The 23946-nt window shown below is 45.4% G+C and overlaps 1 protein-coding gene across 3 annotated transcripts; it reads right to left on the reverse strand.

The window, feature by feature from the left end:
* Nucleotides 1–151: 151 nt before the first annotated feature.
* On the reverse strand, nt 152–23652 carry SSBP1 (single stranded DNA binding protein 1). 3 transcript variants are annotated; one of them, XM_061638758.1, is made up of 7 exons: nt 23520–23652; nt 15201–15271; nt 13455–13515; nt 11015–11155; nt 9463–9550; nt 7974–8062; nt 152–328 (listed from the first exon to the last, which is right to left on the reverse strand). In XM_061638758.1, the coding sequence occupies exons 2-7, from the start codon at nt 15222–15224 to the stop codon at nt 285–287; spliced, it is 447 nt and encodes a 148-aa protein (XP_061494742.1). In that variant the 5' UTR covers nt 15225–15271; nt 23520–23652; the 3' UTR covers nt 152–284. The 3 variants fall into 3 exon arrangements, with proteins under 3 accessions (XP_061494742.1, XP_061494740.1, XP_061494741.1); XM_061638756.1 differs by having other exon boundaries at nt 9463–9556; XM_061638757.1 differs by having other exon boundaries at nt 9463–9556; nt 23506–23652.
* Between the last annotated feature and the right edge of the window lie 294 nt (nt 23653–23946).

The raw sequence follows: 23946 nt of genomic DNA on the forward strand, positions 1-23946 counted from the left end.
GAGCAGCCATGATAAAGAACAGAAAAATAAAAACACATTCTCCCCCCACCCCAGGTTTTCCCTAAGAAGTGAAATATACAGATGTATACACAGATAAATCAAGAAAGGGGGATGGGGAATAAAATAGACCCAGAGCACTCACACATGCTCCTTGTTTGTACAAAAGGTTGTTTTTAATCAGGGAAAAGAAAACCATAGGAGACACATGATTGCCGAATTAGGAAATGCTACAAAGAAATATAATAAAGAGGAATAACTCAAGACCTAGTCGAAAAGCAGCCTGTTCACAACTTTTCTCGATAAACGTCGCTCAGGAAAATAATGTTATCTACAAGGGGAGAGAGAGAAAGAGAGAGAGAGACTAGTTACACATTTGAACATGTATGGGCACAAAAACTGAGTCAGAATAGGGGTTCAGACAATGGCCACCACATGCCGAGGGGAGTGGTAGGGCAGCATGTTTAAGCTATGCACCTCACAGGCATGACCTTGTTATCTGCAACTCTCACCGGCCGCTGAAAGGGCTCCTCCACCCTTTGGATGAACTCTCCGTGTGTGTATCAGTCTGCAAGTAGACACCTTTCACGCACCAGCCAAATGTGCAGATGATGGTGGGTGGGTGGGTGGAGTGGCTACTCTGCGTGCTAGCAGGGCTAGCCTCCATGGCCCAACTTGTGTGGCTTTGGCATAGGGGGAAACCGCATTGCCAGTTTAACTGTAAGAACGTAAGAGGAGCCCTGCTGGATCATGCCAAAGGCCAGCATCCTCTTCTCACAGTGGGCCAACCTGATGCCTACAGGCAGCCCACAAGCAGGACCTTAGGACAAGAGTACTCTCCCCGCCCACAGTTTCCTGCAACTGGTATTCAGAAGCATGCTGCTTCTTTCCAAGCATGGGGACAGGATGGTCTGACTCCTCCCCCCCCCCCACTATTATGGGTGGGTGCAGCTTTTCCAGGATTATCTGTTCTGCAGGAAGCAGTTTTCCAGACTTTTGGACAGGGTCCTTCTCGTGTGGAGGGTCTCTACACAGCCTCAATCCACTGGCCCCCAACAAATGCAAATGCACGAGGAAAAAATGTCAAAATAAGGCTAATGGCTTCTATGCTGTAACCTGCTTCCTCGTGACTTTGCGACATTTTAGTTGGTCCTAATAAAGTTACTACCACACTGTGGGAGTTTACTTGTAAGGGACTTATTTTCTCCCCTTCCTCTCTTTTTCTTAGCCAACTCCGTCTCCTCCCCAAGAGGCTTTCAAAGCCTTTCTTGCAACAAACACCCTGGTAGACAGAGAAAGCAGGAAGCTGGGAGAAAGCCTGTAATCAATGGCATAGCCAGACAGTCAAGAATTTCCTGCTCAACTCTAGACTCTGAACTTTCACGCAGGCTCGCTTTCCCTTAGAAAGCAAACAGAACCTGATCAGCCCCTTGTCAGCAAAGGGAAAGCGCACAAAGGCTCACGAGCAAGAATCCACTAGAGCGTTTTGCGAAGTCCGCACAAGCATAGCTTTCGGGATGCTTGAGGAATTTGATCTTTGTGAATTCCAGTGAGAAGTGACCTGATCCACATCTTCCGGATGAATGTGCCGACGGGAATGTAATAATTTTTTGGATTTTGCCACTTTCCCAAATTTTGGAATGTAGTTCTCGGTTCGAAAGATGTACCAGAATGCATTTTAATAAATGTTTATTTTAGAATGAAATAAATATAGAAATGTGTACGTTGGGCCAGAACATGGAGTATGTGCAAGACTGACACAGGCCAGAAATAGATGGATCAATTCATTCCTACATAGCACCAACAGTGACACCTAGTGGCCCATGCTAGTAATTTAAAACATGACTCAGTTATGTCTAAGGCCGTGTATACAACATACTTTTAAAGCACGATTCCCCCCCCCAAAAAAAAAACTGCTGGGAACTGTAGTTTGTTAAGAGTGCTGGGAACTGTAGCTCTGTGGGGGTAAACTACAGTTCTAGTGTTCTTTTTGGGGGAAGGTGCTTTGAATGTGCTTTCAATACAGTGGAGGCTGGTGACTCCAATGTCAGTGGGCCAGTGAATCCGTTCCCAGTTTTAGTTCGAACTTCCAAGGATCTGCCCAAGCTGGTCCACTGTTTCGAAATATGGTGTGCACGCAGCTTAAATCTAGCATATGGTCCAAAGAGAAGGAGAAGGACAGCTTGGATGAATGGGCAGCAAGAGTACCCCACTCTTGCCAGTGCCCTGCCAGACTTGTCATATGATGTCAGGCCCAGGATGTGACTCAGGAACCAGACCAACGATTGTAGTTAATTCGTGTTTTATTAGGGTAATGTCCAAACAAAGACTGCGTTTTCTCATGAATCAATACAGGGATACAGGTCCTGCGGCACTGGGAGAAAGTTGACAGAGCAAGGGACTTCTTCCCGCCTGTTCTTTAAGAAGGGGCCAAACGGGCGCGCAATCTTTCGCTCCTCCTTAACTGCCCCTCAGGTACTGCCCGCCTTCCCCCCTTCTCTCCTGTCTTTTCAGCTGTCTGCGTGTGCACGGTGAGGGGGGAAGCATCACCCCCTCCTCTTCTGAAGTTTCCGATTCCAGGATGGGGGATAGGGGAGGGGCTGATGGTAAACTGCCTCCCCGCTTTTCGGCTGTGAGCAGCCCTCCCTCTTCCCCCTCTTGCTCTGAGCCTGAAAGAGGGGGAGGTGTGAGAATGTCCAGGGAGGGCTCAGGCTCCCCGTTGCTAAGCGACCTTATCACTGGCAGTTCCTCTGTTTCGTCTTCGCTCCAAAGGGGGGAAGTTCCTCCCCCTTCCCTCTGCCATCCATCCGAATACTCTTCTCCCAACTCTCCGGGATCCAGCTCCCCGGGATTGGGACTCCAGCTCTGCCTTCCGACACCATCCCCCCTTCCAGGCTGTGCCCCCCTCCCCTTGTCTGGCTTGGGACGGTGGGGAAAACGTTGATGGAAAAGTTTTACCAATTCTGGAGCATGCACATCAGCTGCATCTTCCCATGATCTGTCAGCCACCCCATAGCCTTTCCAGTGAATCAAGTACTGCAGCTTGTGGCGTCTGATCCTGGAATCTAAGATCTCCTCAACTTCAAACTCAAGCTGCTCATTTACCAGGAGTGGAGCTCCGGGAGGTTCCTCCGGCCGTAACTCACTGGGAGGGGCGGCTTTCGTTAAGAGGGATCGATGGAACACAGGATGTATTTTAAACGTGTCAGGCAGCTTCAGTCGGTACGCCACGGGATTGATTTGAGTTTCTATTTCGAAAGGACCCACCCTCTTGTCTTGTAATTTTCTACATTTGCCCGGCATCTGGAGGAAGCGGGTGGACAGCCATACCTGGTCTCCCGGTTGAAGGGGGGGGCCCTCCTTCCTGTGCAGGTCAGCAACTCGCTTGTACTCCGTTTTGGCTTCGTTTAACTGCTGTTTCAGTGTCTGTTGCGCCGCTTGCAATTCCTTAAGGAAGTTCTCAGCTGCCGGTACCAGCATTCCTTCTGAGCTGCTTGGAAAGACTTTAGGATGGAATCCATAATTAGCGAAGAATGGGGTTTGTTGAGTGCTGGAGTGCAGAGAATTGTTGTAGGCGAACTCTGCAAAATGCAAATATGATACCCAGTCAGTCTGTTGATAGGACACATAACTTCGTAAATATCTTTCCAAAACGGCGTTCAAGCGTTCCGTCTGCCCATCTGTCTGGGGGTGATGGGCGGAGGAGAGTTTTAATTCCGTCTGCAACTGTTTCCACATTGCTCTCCAAAATTTGGCTGTGAACTGAGTTCCTCAGTCTGAGACTACGCTGTTTGGCAATCCATGCAGCTGGTAGACTTCTTTTATGAATAACTTGGCCGTTTCTTTAGCCTCTAAGGCCCTTGCACAAGGAAGAAAGTGTGCCATTTTGGTAAGTAGATCCACCACTACTAAGATGGCTGTCATTCCTTGGGACTTGTGTAGATCAGTTATAAAATCCATGGAGAGGTCCTTCCAGGGTTCGTGTGGGACAGGCAATGGTTGTAACAGTCCTGCTGGTGTCCCTGTTTGTGTTTTTGTCCGCAGACAGACAGAGCAGGACTTTACATAACTCTCAATATCCCTACGCATTTTAGGCCACCAGAAGTCCTTGGCCACGTTCTGAATGGTCTTGTAAATCCCAAAGTGTCCCGCTGTGATGGAATCATGACACTGGCGTAGGATTCTGAGCCTTAATTCCCCTTCTGGCACATATCTGGCGGTTTTGAACCATAACAGTCCATTTCTCCAGTGAAAGGTTACTTCTGAGTCTTGACCTTGTCCCGTCTCCTGCTGATATTTTAGCATGTCTGCATCTTCTTGTTGTGCCTTTTTGAGTTCCTCTTCCCATGAAGGCTGGCATACTCCCAACGTTAATTTCTCTGGCGGGATTACGTACTGAGGCTGGTCCTCGGATTCACTTTCTTTGTATTGTGGCTGTCTGGATAAGGCATCCGCTCTCTGGTTTTTGGCTTGGGCATGGTAAGTAATCTGGAAGTTAAACCTAGTGAAGAACTGGGACCATCTTATCTGTCTCTGGTTCAGCTTTCTGGCTGTTTGGAGGCTTTCAAGATTCTTGTGGTCGGAGCGCACTTCAATTCGATGAGAGGTCCCCTCTAGGTATTGTCTCCAGTTTTCAAAAGAGTCCTTGATGGCCAGCAGCTCCTTCTCCCAAACTGTGTAGTTCTTCTCTGCAGGCTTTAACTTCCGAGAGAAGTACGCACAGGGGTGCAGCTCCTTCCCTTCTTGGTCTAATTGTAGCAGGACCCCCCCCGATGGCAAAATCTGAAGCATCTGCTTCCACTACGAAAGGGCGGTTCGGATCAGCAAAGCGCAGAATGGGCTCAGTAGCAAACCTTCTCTTCAGCTCCTCAAAGGCCTCGGTGGCGTTCTCTGTCCATTGAAACTTCTTCTTCCCCCTTAAACAGTCAGTCAGAGGAGCTGTTAATTTGGAAAACCCTGGAATGAACTTTCTGTAATAATTGGCAAACCCCCAAAACCGTTGTACATCCTTTTTGGTGACAGGTTGGCCCCAGTCCAATATGCAGCTTACTTTCCCTGGGTCCATCTCCACGCCTTCCGCTGAGATTCGATATCCAAGGAAGTCTAGAGACTTGAGGTCAAATCCACATTTCTCTAATTTAGCATACAGGTGATTTTCTCTCAGTCTCTTCAACACCGTCTTCACATGCTGGTCGTGGTCTTCCTGGTTCTTTGAGAACACCAGGATATCATCTAAGTAACAGATTACATACGTGTCCAACAAGTCTCTAAACACGTCGTTCATGAATTTTTGAAAAATTCCTGGACTTCCACAAAGCCCGAACGGCATGACCAGGTATTCATACTGTCCGTAAGCGGTCAAGAATCCTGTTTTCCATTCATCTCCCTCCTTCATTCTGATCAGATTGTACGCTCCTCTCAAATCCAACTTCGTGAAGATTTCTGCAGAGCACAGTCGGTCCAGCAACTCTGAGATCAGGCAGCGGGTAGCTGTTGGGGATGGTGATCTGGTTCAATGCGCGATAGTCGTTACAGGGTCTGAGTTCCCCCCCCTTCTTTTTCACAAACAATAGTGGCGCTCCAGCAGGGGATTGTGAGGGGCGTATGAATCCTCGCCTCAGGTTTTTATCCAGGAATTCCTTCAGGGCCTCCCTCTCATTCTCTGTGAGAGAGTAGATTCTCCCTGATGGGATGCTGGCTCCTGGCACTAGATCAATCGCACAGTCGTAAGGGCGGTGGGGGGGTAAAGTCTCTGCCTCTTTTTCATCAAACACATTTTTGAATTCTTCATACTTTGGCGGCAGGGTCACTTGCTCGATCTCTTGCACTGCCCCCGCTAAGGTGTTCTTGATTCCTTCAGGTTGACAGTTCTCCTGGCAATACTGTGAGGTGAACCACACCACCGCCTCCTTCCAACTTATTTTGGGTTCATGCTTTGCTAGCCAGGGCATTCCCAGAATCACCTCAAAGTTCGAGAGATCTGACACGTATAGCGAAATGAACTCTTCGTGCCCAGGGATTTGAAGTTTCACTTCCTCCGTGGCTTGTGTCACCCCTCCTGACTTCAGGGGTCTCCCATCGATAGTCTCCACAGCTAGGGGAGCGTCCAGTTTCCACTGGGAAATTCCATGACGCTTGACTAACTTTGCATCAATAAAATTTGTGGAGGCTCCACTGTCAATTAAGGCAGTGGAATTAAACACCACTCCTCTGGAAGTTGTAATCCGAATAGGCAAGACCAACACCCCCTTTGAGGGAGGTTGGATCGTTGGGGGGCCTTTATACAATGCTGCCCCCAGTCCACCGGCCTGCACGTGGACTGGGTGTTCTAGTTTCCCGACGGCTCGGCTTTCCCCCCTTTCAGTCCACAGTCTCTGGCCACATGGCCCGGCTTTGAACAATAAAAGCATAAACGTTCCCGGCGTCGTCTTTCCTTTTCTTCTTCCGACAGTCTTGGCCTAGCCCCTCCCTGTCCCTCAGCTGCATTACCTGCCATCCCTGTAGTGGGAAGGGTCTTGTTGCCGGATGCCGAGGCTGAGTATCTCGGGACCTCCTGCTTCCTTTCCAGGCGCCTTCCTTCCATCCCGTGATCTATCTGTAGGCATAGCCGGATGAGCCCTGGTAGGTCAGCGGGGGGGGGGAGGTCCTGGCCAACTCATCCAGGATTTCAGCATTTAATCCACTCCGCTACATAAACATCAGGGCGGCGTCATTGTAACCAGTTTCCTGGGACAGAATTTTAAAAGCGTTAGTGTACTCGGAAACAGTCCCTTTAGCTTGCTTCAGAGCGCCTAGTTGCCGCGCTACTGTTTCAGCCCTTTGCGGGTCTTGAAACATCTCGGTCATCTCCTGTATAAATCCTCTGTACCTTCCTAAGACAGTATCCTTTCTCACGAGATACGGAGTCACCCATTTTGCAGCTTCTCCCTCCAGGAGGCTAATCACGAAAGCTACTTTAGCCCCATCGTCTGGAAATTCCGTGTGCCTGACATCCAGATATAACTCACATTGAGCCACGAAGGTTGCTAACTGATCACTTTGTCCCGCGTATTTTGGGGGCAATCCAATGGGAACCTTTACTACGGCAGCTGGAGGGGCTGTTCGCATCTGGTCTATCGTGGCCTTCAAGGTTTGATTATCCGTCTTCAGCGCCTTGACTGCTGCTAGCAAGGCTTGAACATCCGTCTGCAAATCAGCTACCTTAGTCCTCAGGAGTTCCACTTCTTCCGTCTCAGAAGTGGGGTTCGTCCCCCCCACTGCTCCCTTTGACATCTTGTCCCAGTCAAGTGAAGAGAGCGTTGAGGGTGATTTAGGTGGCTCTGTCAAGCTGTCAGGCCCAGGATGTGACTCAGGAACCAGACCAACGATTGTAGTTAATTCGTGTTTTATTAGGGTAATGTCCAAACAAAGACTGCGTTTTCTCATGAATCAATACAGGGATACAGGTCCTGCGGCATTGGGAGAAAGTTGACAGAGCAAGGGACTTCTTCCCGCCTGTTCTTTAAGAAGGGGCCAAACGGGCGCGCAATCTTTCGCTCCTCCTTAACTGCCCCTCAGGTACTGCCCGCCTTCCCCCCCTTCTCTCCTGTCTTTTCAGCTGTCTGCGTGTGCGCGGTGAGGGGGGAAGCATCACCCCCTCCTCTTCTGAAGTTTCCGATTCCAGGATGGGGGATAGGGGAGGGGCTGATGGTAAACTGCCTCCCCGCTTTTCGGCTGTGAGCAGCCCTCCCTCTTCCCCCTCTTGCTCTGAGCCTGAAAGAGGGGGAGGTGTGAGAATGTCCAGGGAGGGCTCAGGCTCCCCGTTGCTAAGCGACCTTATCACTGGCAGTTCCTCTGTTTCGTTTTTGCTCCAAAGGGGGGAAGTTCCTCCCCCTTCCCTCTGCCATCCATCCGAATACTCTTCTCCCAACTCTCCGGGATCCAGCTCCCCGGGATTGGGACCCCAGCTCTGCCTTCCGACATATGAAGACTTTTACCTGCGATTATGCTTGTGGCTTGCCTCCTTACATTGTTCTTATCCATATATTCACCATAGTCAATCTTCCCTTCCACGTAGACCCGAGCCCTGTAAAGAGCCAAGTACAGACAATGTGGAGAGTAATGGCAGCATTGCCCTTTAATTCTGAGGTTACCTCCTTATAATTAAATGAGAGCTTGCAGAGCTACCATTAACATGCATCAGCTAATTCATCAATCACAGAAGGTTAGAGGGAAGGAAGATGCTAAAGGCTACTACTGCAAGGCCGCAGAGGTTACGCTGGCTGCGTACATACCATACATTTAAAGCAATTTAAAGCACATGGATTCCCTCCAGATAATCCTGAGAACTGTAGCTCACAGAGCTACAATTCCCAGCACCTTCAACAAGCCACAATTCCCAAGTCATGTGCTTTAAATGTATGGAGTGTATGCAACCACTGTCTTACCAGAGTGGGCCATGGAAAAAGTTCTTCTAGGTCCTTACATATTTGTTATTCTAAGTTGTGAGTAGGCTTATTTATTTATTACATTTGTCCCACTCTTCACCTAAGGAGATCAAGGCAGCATACATGGTTTCCTCCCTTTATCCTCATAACTACTCTGTTAGGTAGGTTAGGCTGGAGGTAGTGACTGTAACAAAGTCAGCCAGTGGGCCTTCTTGCTGACTGCATGGAGACCATTACACCACACTGGGTCTGTAATGATCATCGTGCATATGGTATCTGCTGCCTTGGCTAGATTTAGATTACAGATGGAAATGGACAGAACAAAGAAAAAATGTATAAAACCTAAGAGAAGCACAAGTAGCACTTTGCATTTGTATAGCTCCTCTGATACTCTGTTCGTAGGGTTTTTGTGGTAAGAGGTATTCAGAGGTGGTTTAGCATTGCCTTCCTCTGAGTCTGGATGTATCTTAGTCTGGTGTCTCAGCTTTGACCATTCTGCCTTGGGTGACCCTGCTGGAAGTCTAGCCTCTTGGTCTAGACTCCTGAATGGCGTTGCTCTCAGCTTCTTCGACACTCTCAAACTCCCTCACCATGTTAAGGTGTGCATCCTAGAGGAGGTCGCCATAAGTCGTAATCGACATGAAGGCACATAACAACAACAAAGCTCCTCCGAACGCTCAAAACGCTTGGCATATTTTATCCTGGCCATCCATACCGCAAGATGGGTAAGCATTGGTATCCCCCCCCCAATGCAGACTAGCATCTGATGCCGAGAGTTGCTTGCTTAAGATCATCTGAGTTCATAGCAGAGGAAAGTTTGAACTAGGGACCTCTTCATTTAGTTCATTCACTAGGCCAGACCACCAACTCCAGTTTTTCTCTACCGCCCCAGTCAGCTTGGCCAATGGCCAGGAATGATGGGAGTTTTAGTCAAGTTACACCTGGAGGGCTGTACAGGGAAGTATAGCATATGCTAGCAACAAGTTCTTAGGGTTTAAAATGCCTGACTATTATGCAGATTTACTCTAGTTCAACTCACCCCTTCTTCACATACTGATAAGCCACGTCTCTCAGCCCCGGCCTGAACACAGAGACCCTGTGCCATGTTGTCTTCTGTGTAATATCACCTCGGTCAAAGGAAGCACAGAACAAATAAGGACCCATGGATCTGTGGTTTTTTCTAGAGAATGGGCTAAAGCAGCCTCCTCCAACTTGGTGCCTTCCAGATGTTGCCATCATCCCTAAACTTTGGCTATGCTGGCTTGGGGGGGTCATGATGGGAGGTGGTGTCAAACAACATCTGGAGGGCACCAGGTGGAGGAAAGCTGGGTTAAAATGTCTTGTGGGGTGTTCACTTGAACTCCATCCCATGTTCTTTCAACACATAACCACGGGGTGGCACTGTGTAGCCACTCCGTATGCCAGTACCACACACACAAAAACAAGCCAAGCATTCAGTGGCTATGTGAAGGGGCTTCTCGTTTATACTGTGATAAGTGCATAGAGCTCCTCCACACAAGAGGGGTCATCATTAGCTCAAAATAGGGTTGCCAGGTCTCCAGTTTTTGCCCTGAGACTCTGGATTTTGGGGTCCTCTCCAGGTGAGTCACCTCAATCTCCAGACTCTCAGCTTTCATTTAAAAAAATAAGTTTCTAGGTGGTCTGGTTCAAGAGACATATGCCACAACATCATCTGCCCCCTCCCCACAACTTCTGTTAAATGAGCTTGTAGCTGGCTGCTCTAATCCCATCCTTTCAGGTTTGTAGCCAATAAGTGAAATCAAGGTTGTGATTGACAAGGGATTTGTTGACCTCCAGGAAATAGCTAGAACCCACTGCAAGGCTAGGAAACTGTTGTCTTTTCCTGGTTTATAGCTTTCAGCAGTAGCAAAAGTCCCTTTTCCTATGTGTGCAGGTCAGGAGATGTAGAACTAGAAGAATCATAGCAGGATCTTGGTAGGCAATTGTTTACTGTAAACTGTTTGTTATAATTATAATAAAAGTGTACATGCAGGATTTTTTAAAATTACTTGCAAAAATAGCGTATTATACATTTTATCTTTCAAATAATTTTTGAACAGAAATTTAAAAGAAGTGTATATGCAACTTGTTTACATTTCCCTGGGCTGTTGACGAGTGCAGTTTATTTGTCTAATTCATTTTTTTGGTTCTGAAAACCTTCCCAATACGATTAAAGGCCCAGAATCCTCCTATCCCTCTGCCTTGCATGGAAGAACTCTACAGAACCTTTTCTCCTAACACTGGAAGTATGATTTGCTGGGGGCATGGTTGCCACATACACTGGTGAAAGGTGCAGCACGAGCCCATGCTGCCATCCCCACCATGCCAGAGGGATGCTTGCCTAATGCGAGCCAAGAAGTCAGAAGCAACTGACAGTTGCTGCTTCATGTGTGTCAGAGGAAAGGGCATTCCACCCAGATTCATTACACAGGGAATTCTAATACAGGCTTCAATTAAACTATGCAGAAATGAAGGAGTGGAGACTTTCACTTAACTCCATTTGATGCCAGAACAGCCCCAAATTTACACCTGTTAACAGTACTGAGCCTGCAATAGCTGCACCTGCTCACCTCCTTGGAATGCCTCACTTTCTCCCGATCGCCACATTTCATTGGTTGCAAGGCTGAAAATTGTGACAGGGTTTTTGCCTTCCACTTGCCTCATGACAGGATCCTGTCCCACACGGCCAAGTAACTGGATACGATTCAATGCTTTAAAAACAAACAAAAAGTCAACTGATAGAAGCCAGTATGGTTAAAGAAGACACAACATATAAAACCGATTCTGGCCCGCTTGCATTGGCTGCCTGTATGTTTCCGAGCTTGATTCAAAGTGCTGGTTTTAACCTATAAAGCTTTACATGGCTTGGGACCACAATACCTGATGGAACGCCTCTCCCGACACAAACCCACCTGAACACTATGCTCAAGATCCAAGGCCCTCCTCCGGGTGCCTTCTCCGAGGGAGTCTGGCAACAAGGGAGAGGGCCTTCTCAGTGGTGGCCCCCAAATTATGGAATGATCTTCTTGATGAGGCGTCCCTGGCACCAGCACTGTTATCTTTTCAGCGCCAGGTCAAGACTTTCCTTTTCTCCCAGGCATTTTAGCATGTGTTTTTAAATTGCGTTTTAAAAATGTGTTTTTAAATTTGTATATTTGTTTTTAATGTTTTTAATTGTTGTAACCCACCCAGAGAGCTTCGGCTATGGGGCGGTATACAAATGCAACAAACAAACAAACTCTTGGCAGCATGAAAGACAGTTAAATGAAACGATGGGATGATCTGACATTAGGGCTGTGCAAGTACTGCCAGATCCGATTTGTAAATACAGATCAGGCCCAATCAGATCTGGACAGATTCAGACCTGATCTACCTGATTCACATCTGGATCACAATCCAGATATTATAAATCTCCAGAAATCTCATTGACTTACATTGCAAAACTGAAATGGCCATTCTTCCTGAAATTTGGAGACAGGGTAGCTGCTATACAAGGGATTAAATCTGACAGATTGCCGGTGGATAGCTCCAGGGGTTTTTGTGCTAACCACTGTTAAAGTCTGAGATGTTTTGTAATTAAATGGGCATAACGGTTTTGTTTTTTCACACAGGGACTTGAAATTTGGGGACATGGTAGCCCCTATAGAGGGAATTAACCCTGCCAAATATCAGACGGATGGCTCCACTGGATTTCATGCTCATATGCTCACCTTTAGAGTTTGCTTTTTCCCAAAAAGAAAAACCTCCACAAAAACCCCCACCATTCCCCCCCAAAAAGACTGAGTGCTCAGTCATGCCATATTCATGTGTTTACCCTGTTCCTTCCTTCCAGATTTTGAAAAAAATGAGGGTTTTTAAAAATTAGGTTTGTGCTGCTGGACACGTGTAGGTGGCATCACGCAGGCATGGGCTGGCAGAACTGTGAAGATAATATGCACATAGGGACATGAAATTTGGGGACATAGTAGCTCCTATAGAGGAGATTAACCTTGTCAAATTTCAGGTGGGTAGCTCCAGGAGGTTTCATGCTAGCCACCTTTAAATTTGCTTTGTCCAAGAAGGATTTTTTTTAAAAAAAAAACCCATCATATAGGGTGCAGATTGCCAACAGTAGTAGTGAGTGAGGGAAAAATAAAAGTACTATTTAATATTCACTGTCATTAGCAGTTGGAAATTATAACAACAACAAAAACAACAAGAACAGTTGTTGTTCTTAACTCAGAAAGCTGGCTAATAAGCCTGCAAGGTTTGGCTGGCTGACTAATTAATAATAATAATAATAATAATAGTAGTAGTAGTAGTAGTAGTAATAATAATAATAATAATAATAATAATAAATGTGTAACCACACAATCTGACTGCTTCTTATTGTTTGTTAGTAGCAACTGGATGATGATGATGATAATAATACATTCAGAAAGCTGTGGCTAAATATGCCCACAAGGTTTAATAATAATTCTTAGCAATAAGAACTGAATAAAAAAACCCATGGATAACAAACTTGTTTTAAAAAAAGTAAATAAAAATGGGACTGGGATTGATTTGGAAAGAACTAAGAACTTACACAAACTGAACAAATGCCACCCAACCCCCACCAAACATTTCTAAGACACAGAACTTACAAAAGATTTCTGCATTTTAAGACTTCACCTCTTCCAAGCACTGATTGGAGAATGGTACGTGGGATGATAGCATTCTAGCCTTCCTCTTTCCTTCCCCACACTGGTGTTCTCCTTTATGGTTTTCTAATTGCTCAGTTTCAGAGACGCCCAGAGTCTGGGTTCATTAGAGACTGTTTTGAGCAACAGATCTGTACAAATGGATCTGTAACTAGCCAAACCATTCTGTAGAGATCTGCAGCTGCTTCAATCAGATTTGGAAAGGATACAAATAGGCCCAAACTGGACCTATTTGCTTTGTTATTTGTACAAAGAGTGTACAGCCCTATCCAACACTGACTCTATGTAACCCACAGTGGCTACCCGTCTCATCTCAAGCACAGCTACTTACATCTTTCAAGGACTAAGGGCATCGTTGACTCAGACTCGTGTCTCACAAATTGAAGCATTACCTAGAAAAACAAAACTGAAAATGAAGGGCAAAAGCAATAGAACAGGGGTAGGGAGTAGGTTTTCTGTCAAGGTCGGCATTTCCTAGGGAATAATCTCTTGGGGGTTGCATGATGGAGCTGTGCGGGGCCAAACCCCTTGCCCTCTCACAGAGCTACAATTTCCAGAGTGATTTAACAGCCAAGCCCTCTTCCCAGCAAACTCTGGGAATTGTAGCTCTGGGAGGGGAATAGGAGTCTAACAATTCTCAGCACCCTTCACAAGCTACAGTTCCCAGGATTCCCTGGGGGAAGCCATAAGTGTTTAAAGTGGAATAATAGTACTTGAAATGTAAGGTACAGATGTGGCCATACATAGGCTTATATCCTAGCTTCCTGTGAACAGAACTCCACTTTCTGAATACTGCTGGTGACAAGGGGAAGATATTTTCACCAATTCCCCTTTCCAACTCCAGACCACTTTGACCTCCGAAAATCTCCTCTGGAGGGTTGGGAGACAACTGGAGCTCTCTGTGGATGGGAGGGAGCCTTGCATTCACAAAATTCAAGAATCCTAGCCAATAAATGCAAGTTTACTTTTCCTAAAACACTTTCTATAATGCTTGATTAAGGTTGCCACAGCTTAATTTATATTGCTAAACCAGGGATAGCCAATATGATACCCTCCAGATGTTATTGTACTATAACCCCCATCCATCTAGCATGGTCAATGGTCAGGAAGATGGGAGTTATAGCCCACTACATTGGGAAGGCACCACATTGGCTGCTTCTGTGTTGATCCACAGTTTAGTGTGGTGAGAATGAACTAGGCTTGCATGCTCCCCTCTCATTCTCTGGCATAGCCGGAAAGAGGAGGAGAAGGGGGAACATGTGAAACCAAGGCTTGCTGTGGCAAATTCTCTTCACACTAAACTGTAGTTTAGTGTGATGTTCAAACCAGGGCTGTGGAGTCGGAGAGTTGGAGTCGGAAGCAATTTTGGGTGGAGTCGGAAGAAATGTACCAACTCCAGCTTCAAAATAAATTTTGATTGACAAATTTTTTAAAATATAAATTCAAAATGTCAAAGAAGCTTCCTATGAAGTCAGCTGTAGTTGAGCATTTCACCGTAACTCACGATGGAAAACATTTTTTGTGTCAGTGTATGACACAGGACCCAGATGAAGACAAATGCTGTGATGCCAAGATCAGCGCATATTCAGGCAGCGATAAAAATGCTGCTATGAGAGCTTCCAATTTAAAAAGACATTTACAGCCCTTTCCAGGGCTGTGGAGTTGGAAGCAATTTTGGGTGGAGTCAGAGTCGGACAGTAGAAAAATAGAGGAACAGGAGTTGGAGTCGAAGGTTTGGCGTACCGACTCCACAGCCCTGGTTCAAACTGGCCAGAGAAGGACAACCCTAGATTTATTGAGTAATATACACAACTCCAGGTACTGATGGGTCTTCTACAATTTTGGGCAATTTCTTCAAACTGGAAGTCCATCATTTCCATTCTTCCTCCCAAGTCCCTATTCCCTTTCCAAATATATCGTCTAGGTGCCCATTTCCCATAGTTTAAAAAATGGCCCATCCAGAAAATCCAGTAACAGTCATACAATTATAAGTAACTTCCAACTCTATATAATACATGTCTCCTGCATCACAGATTATGCCACTTAAAAATGGTCTCAAAAGAAAATAAGATGTTACCTGCAGTAACGGCCTGCGCAACATTTCTGCTGTTTCCTTTAATTCTTCTTAAGGGTGCTTTGCTAGTTCCTCTGAAAGACAAAAAAGCTATTCAATTTTCAAACATTGAAACAGTCAGTTCCAACTACCAAACTACCTTATACCATTTCTCTTCCATTCTCAGAAATAACAAGCCATCAGTACAGAATCAAACAATCCCTTTGCCTTTTCTGCAGACTTAACATTAGATACATCTAAGGCTCACTTGCACACCTAATTGGATTCTGAATCTGTTTTAGTGGTGCCTAGTATACTATAGTTTCACTGGAATTGTTTGCAAGCAGCAATCACCATTCTGGGGCCCATGGGCACCAGGGCACATCCCAGTACTTCCTATGGTGCCTACAAAAGAGCTCAGTAAATATCCCCTCAAACATCCACAATGCACGAGATGGAGGGGCACGCCAGCACCATTATGTTTTCCTATCTCTTTTACTGCTCTATTAGATGTGGCAACCATTTTATGTTATGCCACCCCCATTCCACGGCAGCCATTTTGTGACTGTCGCCCATGGCACTCTCTCTCAAAATTCCAAAAATGGGCTCACTGGCCCAAAAAAGTTGGAGATCCCTGAGTTAGAGCATCATCCTGCACTGCAACACGCTGAAAAAGAATCCAGGACCCGACTAGAAAAGATCGTACAACTTTCACTTTCGATTCTACAAAAACAAAGCTTAATGAGACAGTGGAGAAAAGAAACAAGAAGCAGCAGGAAGAGGCAGCAGCAGAAGAAATGGGGCAGCTCACCAGAGAACTGCACATTCAGTCTGACCATCTTAAGAGACACGGAAGAAAAGAGTACAGTTTAAACTGAGATCCTCCAGATATTGCTGGACTCCAAATTTGATCAGCCCTAGCCAAGGGTTCAGGGATGATGGAAGTTCTAGTCCAGCATCATCAGGTGGAGGGGGCATAGATTCTTTACACCTGGTTTAAAGTGAATCATTTTGTGACATACTTCCCCAAAGTCGTTCAGATAGTCCTGGCCCCTCTCCTTAACCCAGAGTCACAGGGGTTACTAGACAAGACAAATTACATGGATTTCTGGCAATCAGTAGCTGTCACCAACAAAAGGTCAACAGGATTTTTAAGTATTATTCGGGGGTGGAGAGACAGAGCGCTAGCTGGACTACAGAGTCACCACTCTGCCAGTTCCCATCCTCTACTCACCCTAGCAGGCTTGCATAAGCCTGTATCATAGTAGCGTGGCTAAGAAGATTGAGACTGTAATGTGAGGGTGAGGAGATACAATGATTCAGAATCTACTCAGAAGACACCAAATTACTTTAACTGAATGGCTACAAATTATTAACGGAACACCCAGAACATGGTATTGCAGCCAACTAAAGAAAATATTGTTTCTAAACTCTGCTAAGATTGCTAAATTTGCCCTGGCTAGCATGCTCTCTTGCTGCAGAAAATCCATTTTAAGAAGCAATCATTAAATCCCAGAATCAAAAGGTCTCCCTCTACCCTCTTGGAAGATAAGCAGCACAGACTTCAAGGAGCATGGCTAGCTAACTCCAACGGAAGACTAGAATCCACAGCAGCCCTGTAACCAGCCTTCCTCCTTAGGTGGGGCAGTCACATTTCTAGGTGGTGCATGGGGGGGAAGGCGCCTAGTGCCAGCCAATCCCCCCTCCCCCTTACTGGTGGAGAGGATGTGAGGACCAGGCCAGGGGAAGGAAAAGCAGTGACATTCCCTGTCATTCCTCCATCCAGAAAGTGTACTAACATACAGTGAGTGAAGTTTAATCTGTTGGATTAAGAACATAAGAACATAAGAACAGCCTGCTGGATCAGGCCAGTGGCCCATCTAGTCCAGCATCCTGTTCTCACAGTGGCCAACCAGCTGCCTGGGGGAAGCCCGCAAGCAGGACCCGAGTGCAAGAACACTCTCCCCTCCTGAGGCTTCCGGCAACTGGTTTTCAGAAGCATGCTGCCTCTGACTAGGGTGGCAGAGCACAGCCATCATGGCTAGTAGCCATTGATAGCCCTGTCCTCCATGAATTTGTCTAATCTTCTTTTAAAGCCGTCCAAGCTGGTGGCCATTACTGCATCTTGTGGGAGCAAATTCCATAGTTTAACTATGCGCTGAGTAAAGAAGTACTTCCTTTTGTCTGTCCTGAATCTTCCAACATTCAGCTTCTTTGAATGTCGACAAGTTCTAGTATTATGAGAGAGGGAGAAGAACTTTTCTCTATCCACTTTCTCAATGCCATGCATAATTTTATACACTTTTACCATGTCTCCTCTGACCCGTCTTTTCTCTAAACTAAAAAGCCCCAAATGCTGCAACCTTTCCTCGTAAGGGAGTCGCTCCATCCCCTTGATCATTCTGGTTGCCCTCTTCTGGACCTTTTCCAACTCTATAATATCCTTTTTGAGATGAGGCGACCAGAACTGTACACAGTATTCCAAATGCGGCCGCACCATAGATTTATACAACGGCATTATGATATCGGCTGTTTTATTTTCAATACCTTTCCTAATTATCGCTAGCATGGAATTTGCCTTTTTCACAGCTGCCGCACACTGGGTCGACATTTTCATCGTGCTGTCCACTACAACCCCGAGGTCTCTCTCTTAGTCGGTCACCGCCAGTTCAGACCCCATGAGCGTATATGTGAAATTAAGATTTTTTGCTCCAATATGCATAATTTTACACTTGTTTATATTGAATTGCATTTGCCATTTTTCCGCCCATTCACTCAGTTTGGAGAGGTCTCTTTGGAGCTCTTTGCAATCCCTTTTTGTTTTAACAACCCTGAACAATTTAGCGTCGTCAGCAAACTTGGCCACTTCACTGCTCACTCCTAATTCTAGGTCATTAATGAACAAGTTGAAAAGTACAGGTCCCAATACCGATCCTTGACGGACTCCACTTTCTACAGCCCTCCACTGGGAGAACTGTCCGTTTATTCCTACTCTCTGCTTTCTGCTTCTTAACCAATCCCTTATCCACAAGAGGACCTCTCCTCTTATTCCATGACTGCTAAGCTTCCTCAGAAGTCTTTGGTGAGGTACCTTGTCAAACGCTTTTTGAAAGTCTAAGTACACTATGTCCACTGGATCACCTCTATCTATATGCTTGTTGACACTCTCAAAGAATTCTAATAGGTTACTGAGACAGGACTTTCCCTTGCAGAAGCCATGCTGGCTCTGCTTCAGCAAGGCTTGTTCTTCTATGTGCTTAGTTAATCTAGCTTTAATAATACTTTCTACCAGTTTTCCAGGGACAGAAGTTAAGCTAACTGGCCTGTAATTTCCGGGATTCCCTCTGGATCCCTTTTTGAAGATTGCCGATACATTTGCCACTTTCCAGTCCTCAGGCACGGAGGAGGACCCGAGGGACAAGTTACATATTTTAGTTAGCAGATCAGCAATTTCACATTTGAGTTCTTTGAGAACTCTCGGGTGGATGCCATCTGGGCCCGGTGATTTGTCAGTTTTTATATTGTCCATTAAGCTTAGAACTTCCTCTCTCGTAACCACTATTTGTCTCAGTTCCTCAGAATCCCTTCCTGCAAATGTTAGTTCAGGTTCAGGGATCTGCCCTATATCTTCCACTGTGAAGACAGATGCAAAGAATTCATTTAGCTTCTCTGCAATCTCCTTATCGTTCTTTAGTACACCTTTGACTCCCTTATCATCCAAGGGTCCAATCGCCTCCCTAGATGGTCTCCTGCTTTGAATGTATTTATAGAATTTTTTGTTGCTGGTTTTTATGTTCTTAGGAATGTGCTCCTCAAATTCTTTTTTAGCATCCCTTATTGTCTTCTTGCATTTCTTTTGCCAGAGTTTGTGTTCTTTTTTATTTTCTTCATTCGGACAAGACTTCCATTTTCTGAAGGAAGACTTTTTGCCTCTAAGAGCTTCCTTGACTTTGCTCGTTAACCATGCTGGCATCTTCTTGGCCCTGGCGGTACCTTTTCTGATCTGCGGTATGCACTCCAGTTGAGCTTCTAATATAGTGTTTTTAAACAACTTCCAAGCATTTTCGAGTGATGTGACCCTCTGGACTTTGTTTTTCAGCTTTCTTTTTACCAATCCCCTCATTTTTGTGAAGTTTCCTCTTTTGAAGTCAAATGTGACCGTGCTGGATTTTCTTGGCAATTGGCCAGTTACATGTATGTTTAATTTAATAGCACTGTGGTCACTGCTCCCAATCGGTTCAACAACACTTACATCTTGCACCAGGTCCCGGTCCCCACTGAGGATTAAGTCCAGGGTTGCCGTCCCTCTGGTCAGTTCCATGACCAACTGGTCTAGGGAATAGTCATTTAGAATATCTAGAAACTTTGCTTCTTTGTCATGACTGGAACACATATGCGGCCAGTCTATGTCCGGGTAGTTGAAGTCACCCATTACTACCACATTTCCTAGTTTGGATGCTTCCTCAATTTCATATCTCATCTCAAGGTCTCCCTGAGCATTTTGATCAGGGGGACGATAGATCGTTCCCAGTATTAAGTCCCTCCTGGGGCATGGTATCACCACCCACAACGATTCTGTGGAGGAGTCTGCCTCTTTGGGGGTTTCAAGCTTGCTGGATTCAATGCCTTCATTCACGTATAGAGTGACTCCGCCACCAATACGTCCTGCCCTGTCCTTCCGATACAGTTTATATCCAGGGATAACCGTATCCCACTGGTTTTCTCCATTCCACCAGGTCTCCGTTATGCTCACTATATCAATGCTCTCCTCTAAGACCAAGCACTCCAGTTCTCCCATCTTGGTTCGCAGGCTCCTAGCATTAGCGTACAGGCACTTGTAAGCAGTCTCTCTCTTCAAGTGTCTTTGGCACTTGTGGTTTGGCCTGTGGTAATTTTGCTCTTCTGAATTTATATCCTGTGCCCCTGCTCTCACAATGCCTACTTCTAGGCCTACCCCTTTTAAAATTTCATCATTTCTTTGGTTTTTATCCCAGGGGGGAGGTTTATTCCGAACTGGACCTTCCTCAGCTCCTGTCGGGTTTTCCCCCTCAGTCAGTTTAAAAGCTGCTCTGCTACCTTTTTAATTTTAAGTGCCAGCAGTCTGGTTCCATTCTGGTTCAAGTGGAGCCCGTCCTTTTTGTACAGGCCCGGCTTGTCCCAAAATGTTCCCCAGTGCCTAACAAATCCAAACCCTTCCACCCGACACCATTGTCTCATCCACGCATTGAGACTGCAAAGCTGGGCCTGTCTGCCTGGTCCTGCGCGTGGAACCGGTAGCATTTCAGAGAAAGCCACCTTGGAGGTCCTGGCTTTCAGCATCCTACCTAGCAACTGTCTCAGCCTTTTTTGAGAGGTCCCCAGGAAACCAGACTCAAAAGCTTGACTTTGCCTATAGCTAGAATCCCTTTTCACTTGTGGTCTGTCGATGTGTTCTGATTCTCCATGAACTTAATTACTTTGGTAAAGACAGTAAGCTCCTGGGCTTGGCTTTGATGATGCATCAGGTATCTCAGTTTTGGATTCCACCTGAAAAACTAACTTGTCCACACTACAAGTTTAAGGAAGGGCAGGGAGAAAATAAATACTATAGGGTATGTTGTTAATGTCTTGTTCCTGGCCTTTAAATTTTCCTTCCTGTTGGACAATCAAGGGAAAACATTTTAACTGGCTGCTATACAAAGGATGAACTGAGTGTTAGAAACCAATTGTGAAAAGCAATTGGAATTTTTTTTACTGCTTGCTTGGTTGATTTTCCTGTCCAGAAACCATGAAAAGGCCTCATGCTAAGCTGCACATATTGGAAAAATCAGAAATTAGGCCTAGGTTACAGCCTAGGGTTCAGCCAGTCAGCCAGCTAGCTAACTGTAGTTTACATAGCAATATTTCTATTCCTCTAAGGCTGTTTTCATCTGTTGCTATCACATAATCAAGAAAAAGAAGAAAACATAGCCACTACGATTGTGAGTATAGTGAGAGCTTGAAAAGAGTAAAGGGTGGCCATTTTTTTTCAGATCACTTTAAGTTATCTCTTTATTTCACCCTTTAGCAATAAACACCCAATACTGCTCTACTCATTATAATAACTGCAGAATAAACAAACTCTTAGTACTTACTGCAGGCAAACAAACATGCTTCTTTATTGCTGACTGAAAATGAAAATGAAAACCAGAGCAAAGGAAAATCCACAGGGTGGAGTCTAACTCTAGCCCATAACATAAAGTTCTAACACTGAACTCTTCAAGGGTCACATTGCAAGCTATTCTTTTCAGGATCATTTAAGTAATGATAAGGTGATTGTGATAATGAAAAATCCATCCTCAGTCAGGGAAAGTCTTGAGTGAGCAGACTTTTGGGGGCTCTTCCAGATGAGGCTTTTGTTGTGCACTTGCCCTGCCTTATTCACTGAATTTTTCAGAGGATCCTATTCTTAAATTGCTCCTGTTCTTAAAACAAGCTATCATTCTTTAAATGGAACTGAAACACAGCCATTCTTAGAAATTCGCATTTATTAGAATTTTGGGATACAGTTCGCCAACAAAACAATATTTACAAAAATGCATGTATGAGGGGAAAGTGTGGATAAAAATGAATATATGTATGAAAATAACATGCAAAAATGCATTAGATAATAAGAAATGGCTTGCAAAAATGTGTATCTTTGTTAAAACCACTTACAAAAATGTGTTTATTAGGAGAAATTCGCACTAAAATGTTGAAGAATTTTCATCAGGATTTTTTTTAAAAAACCACAAATTGCTGCAGAAATGGGGAGAACTGAATTTAAGAACAGAAAAATAAGAAACTGAGAGAACCTAAATTGACAGATCTTTCCATCCCTAGTTGCGATATATACTTGCATGTCACTCCCTCAAGAAGGGAGACAGGGTTGGTGGCCGCTTCCAGACAACCTGTATATTGAGCATTCAGCCCAATTTGTTTGTGGGGAGGTTAGACAGTGTTGTGTCAAAGCAAGAGTTATCCCACACTTTCCAGTGAATTTTACCATCACTTTCTTTACCGCAAAAAGTTTGATCTTTCAGAGAAGCATATTTGTTGTGCAAGATCTCCCAATCAACTATAACTGAGCAACCTACATTTGCCAGTATGTGATCAAACCCCACACCTAAATAGCACCACTCTGAAAGTACCGGGTGTTTGGATGTACCAAAAGATCTGAACAGACTGAGAAAAGTATCATAAATAGTCCAGCATCCTGTTCTCACAGTGGGCGGCAAGATGCCTATGGGAAACCCATAAGCAAGGCCTGAGTGTAACAGCACTCTGCCCACTTCCGATTCCCAACAAAGAGTATTCAGAGGCATCCTGTCTCAACAGAGGAGGTAGAACATAGCCATTATGAGCAAACCTAGTAGGCTAAGGCCATAATACTATACACATATACTTCAGAACAAGTCCCACTGGGCTCAATGGAACTTACTTCCAAGTAAATGCACAGAGGATCAGCCTGCAAGTCTTCTTTTGGAAATAACTCCCATAGAAATATTTTGACTAGGAGGGGGAGGAACATCCCATTCATAACTTGCAAAATATGTGGAAAGCCTCATGTACAAGTCATAATACTGTTATAGAGGGGGACGGTGGAGCAGGAAGAGAGCTTGCCGTAGCTTTGCGCAACCAAAATAGTGAGCATCAGGGATCCACAACAGCAGGGTTCCAAGAAACAAAGCAATTCTCTTGAAACACAAAGACCTAGCAAACCTAGACTAGCCTGAAGAAACCCAATACCCACAATAGCCCATAAACAGATATAAGGTATGTTTATAGAAAATTTGGTGAACACGTTCCCGTAGTATTTCCTAACTAACGCGTGTTTTAGAAACTACATGAAAGAGCTCGTATCTAACGTTCGCAACCAAAGAGGAAGGGGGGGGGGACAGAGAAGCTTGTGATGTTGAATGCTCTTGAAACAGAAAATAACCAACACAGGGGAACAGACAAGAGATGCGTCGCGGTAAAGTTGGGGTGCTTGTAACAGGAGCCGCTTCAGAAAGAGAGCAAGCATTATGGAGTAAGCGGGCTAGAGAGAAAATAAAGGGCATGCACCGGAGGGACACATCAGAATCCGTCGCAACTGGGGCTCATGAGGACACGTGCATGGAAATCACTTGTGTGAAGCAGCAGGCATGCAAGAAAGCCCATGGGGTTCCCCTGAGATTCACTATGGAAATGCAAGAAGTTGCGGGGCTCGTTTAGAATAACTAACTCTGCAAGCTTTACTATGCAACAGACCTACTGGATTAGGAAAATGCAAGCGATCCTATCAAGGTATCAGCAACAGACCTATAAATGTACCGCCTCCCCTACATACCTCCTATCACTCACCCAGGTGGAACTCCCCAGATCCCCTCGCGTGATACTGGCCCCAGGAACCTTGCGACGCGGTCACAGAAGTAGGGAAGGACACGAGATACGCACCGTCGCACTCCTTATTAACACTTCCGGCCTGAAACGAAACTGGCAACGCTACAGGAGGTTTTACCATAGAGACACTGAGGGATAGAGCGATGCCACTCTGGGCCCATAGAGAATCAAGGGCCAATGGCGGCTTACTATTTTTACCGGAAGTTCTGTGATTAAAAAAAAACCCGGTCTTTTCCCCAGACCTTATAGATTAGTTTCCTATTCCAACAGAACTTTAATCTTTCTCTCTTCGAGGGGGAGTTTTCGGCTTCCTACCTCGTGGTCCAAAGGCAGGCTGTTCCTTAGCTCCCGCTGTTTTTATTATTAAGTGAGAGATGGATTGATTCCA

Source organism: Rhineura floridana, chromosome 8, assembly GCF_030035675.1.
Source record: "Rhineura floridana isolate rRhiFlo1 chromosome 8, rRhiFlo1.hap2, whole genome shotgun sequence".
NCBI lineage: Eukaryota > Metazoa > Chordata > Lepidosauria > Squamata > Rhineuridae > Rhineura > Rhineura floridana.

Excerpts from the sequence above, each read along its gene's own strand:
- SSBP1 (XM_061638756.1), bottom strand. The coding sequence starts at position 15,224 with ATGTTGCGCAGGCCGTTACTGCAG. Across the intron at positions 13,516-15,200 it reads TGCGCAGGCCGTTACTGCAG|GTAATGCTTCAATTTGTGAG; the intron begins GTAACATCTTAT and ends TTGTTTTTCTAG. Across the intron at positions 11,156-13,454 it reads GCCCTTAGTCCTTGAAAGAT|CATTGAATCGTATCCAGTTA; the intron begins GTAAGTAGCTGT and ends TTGTTTTTAAAG.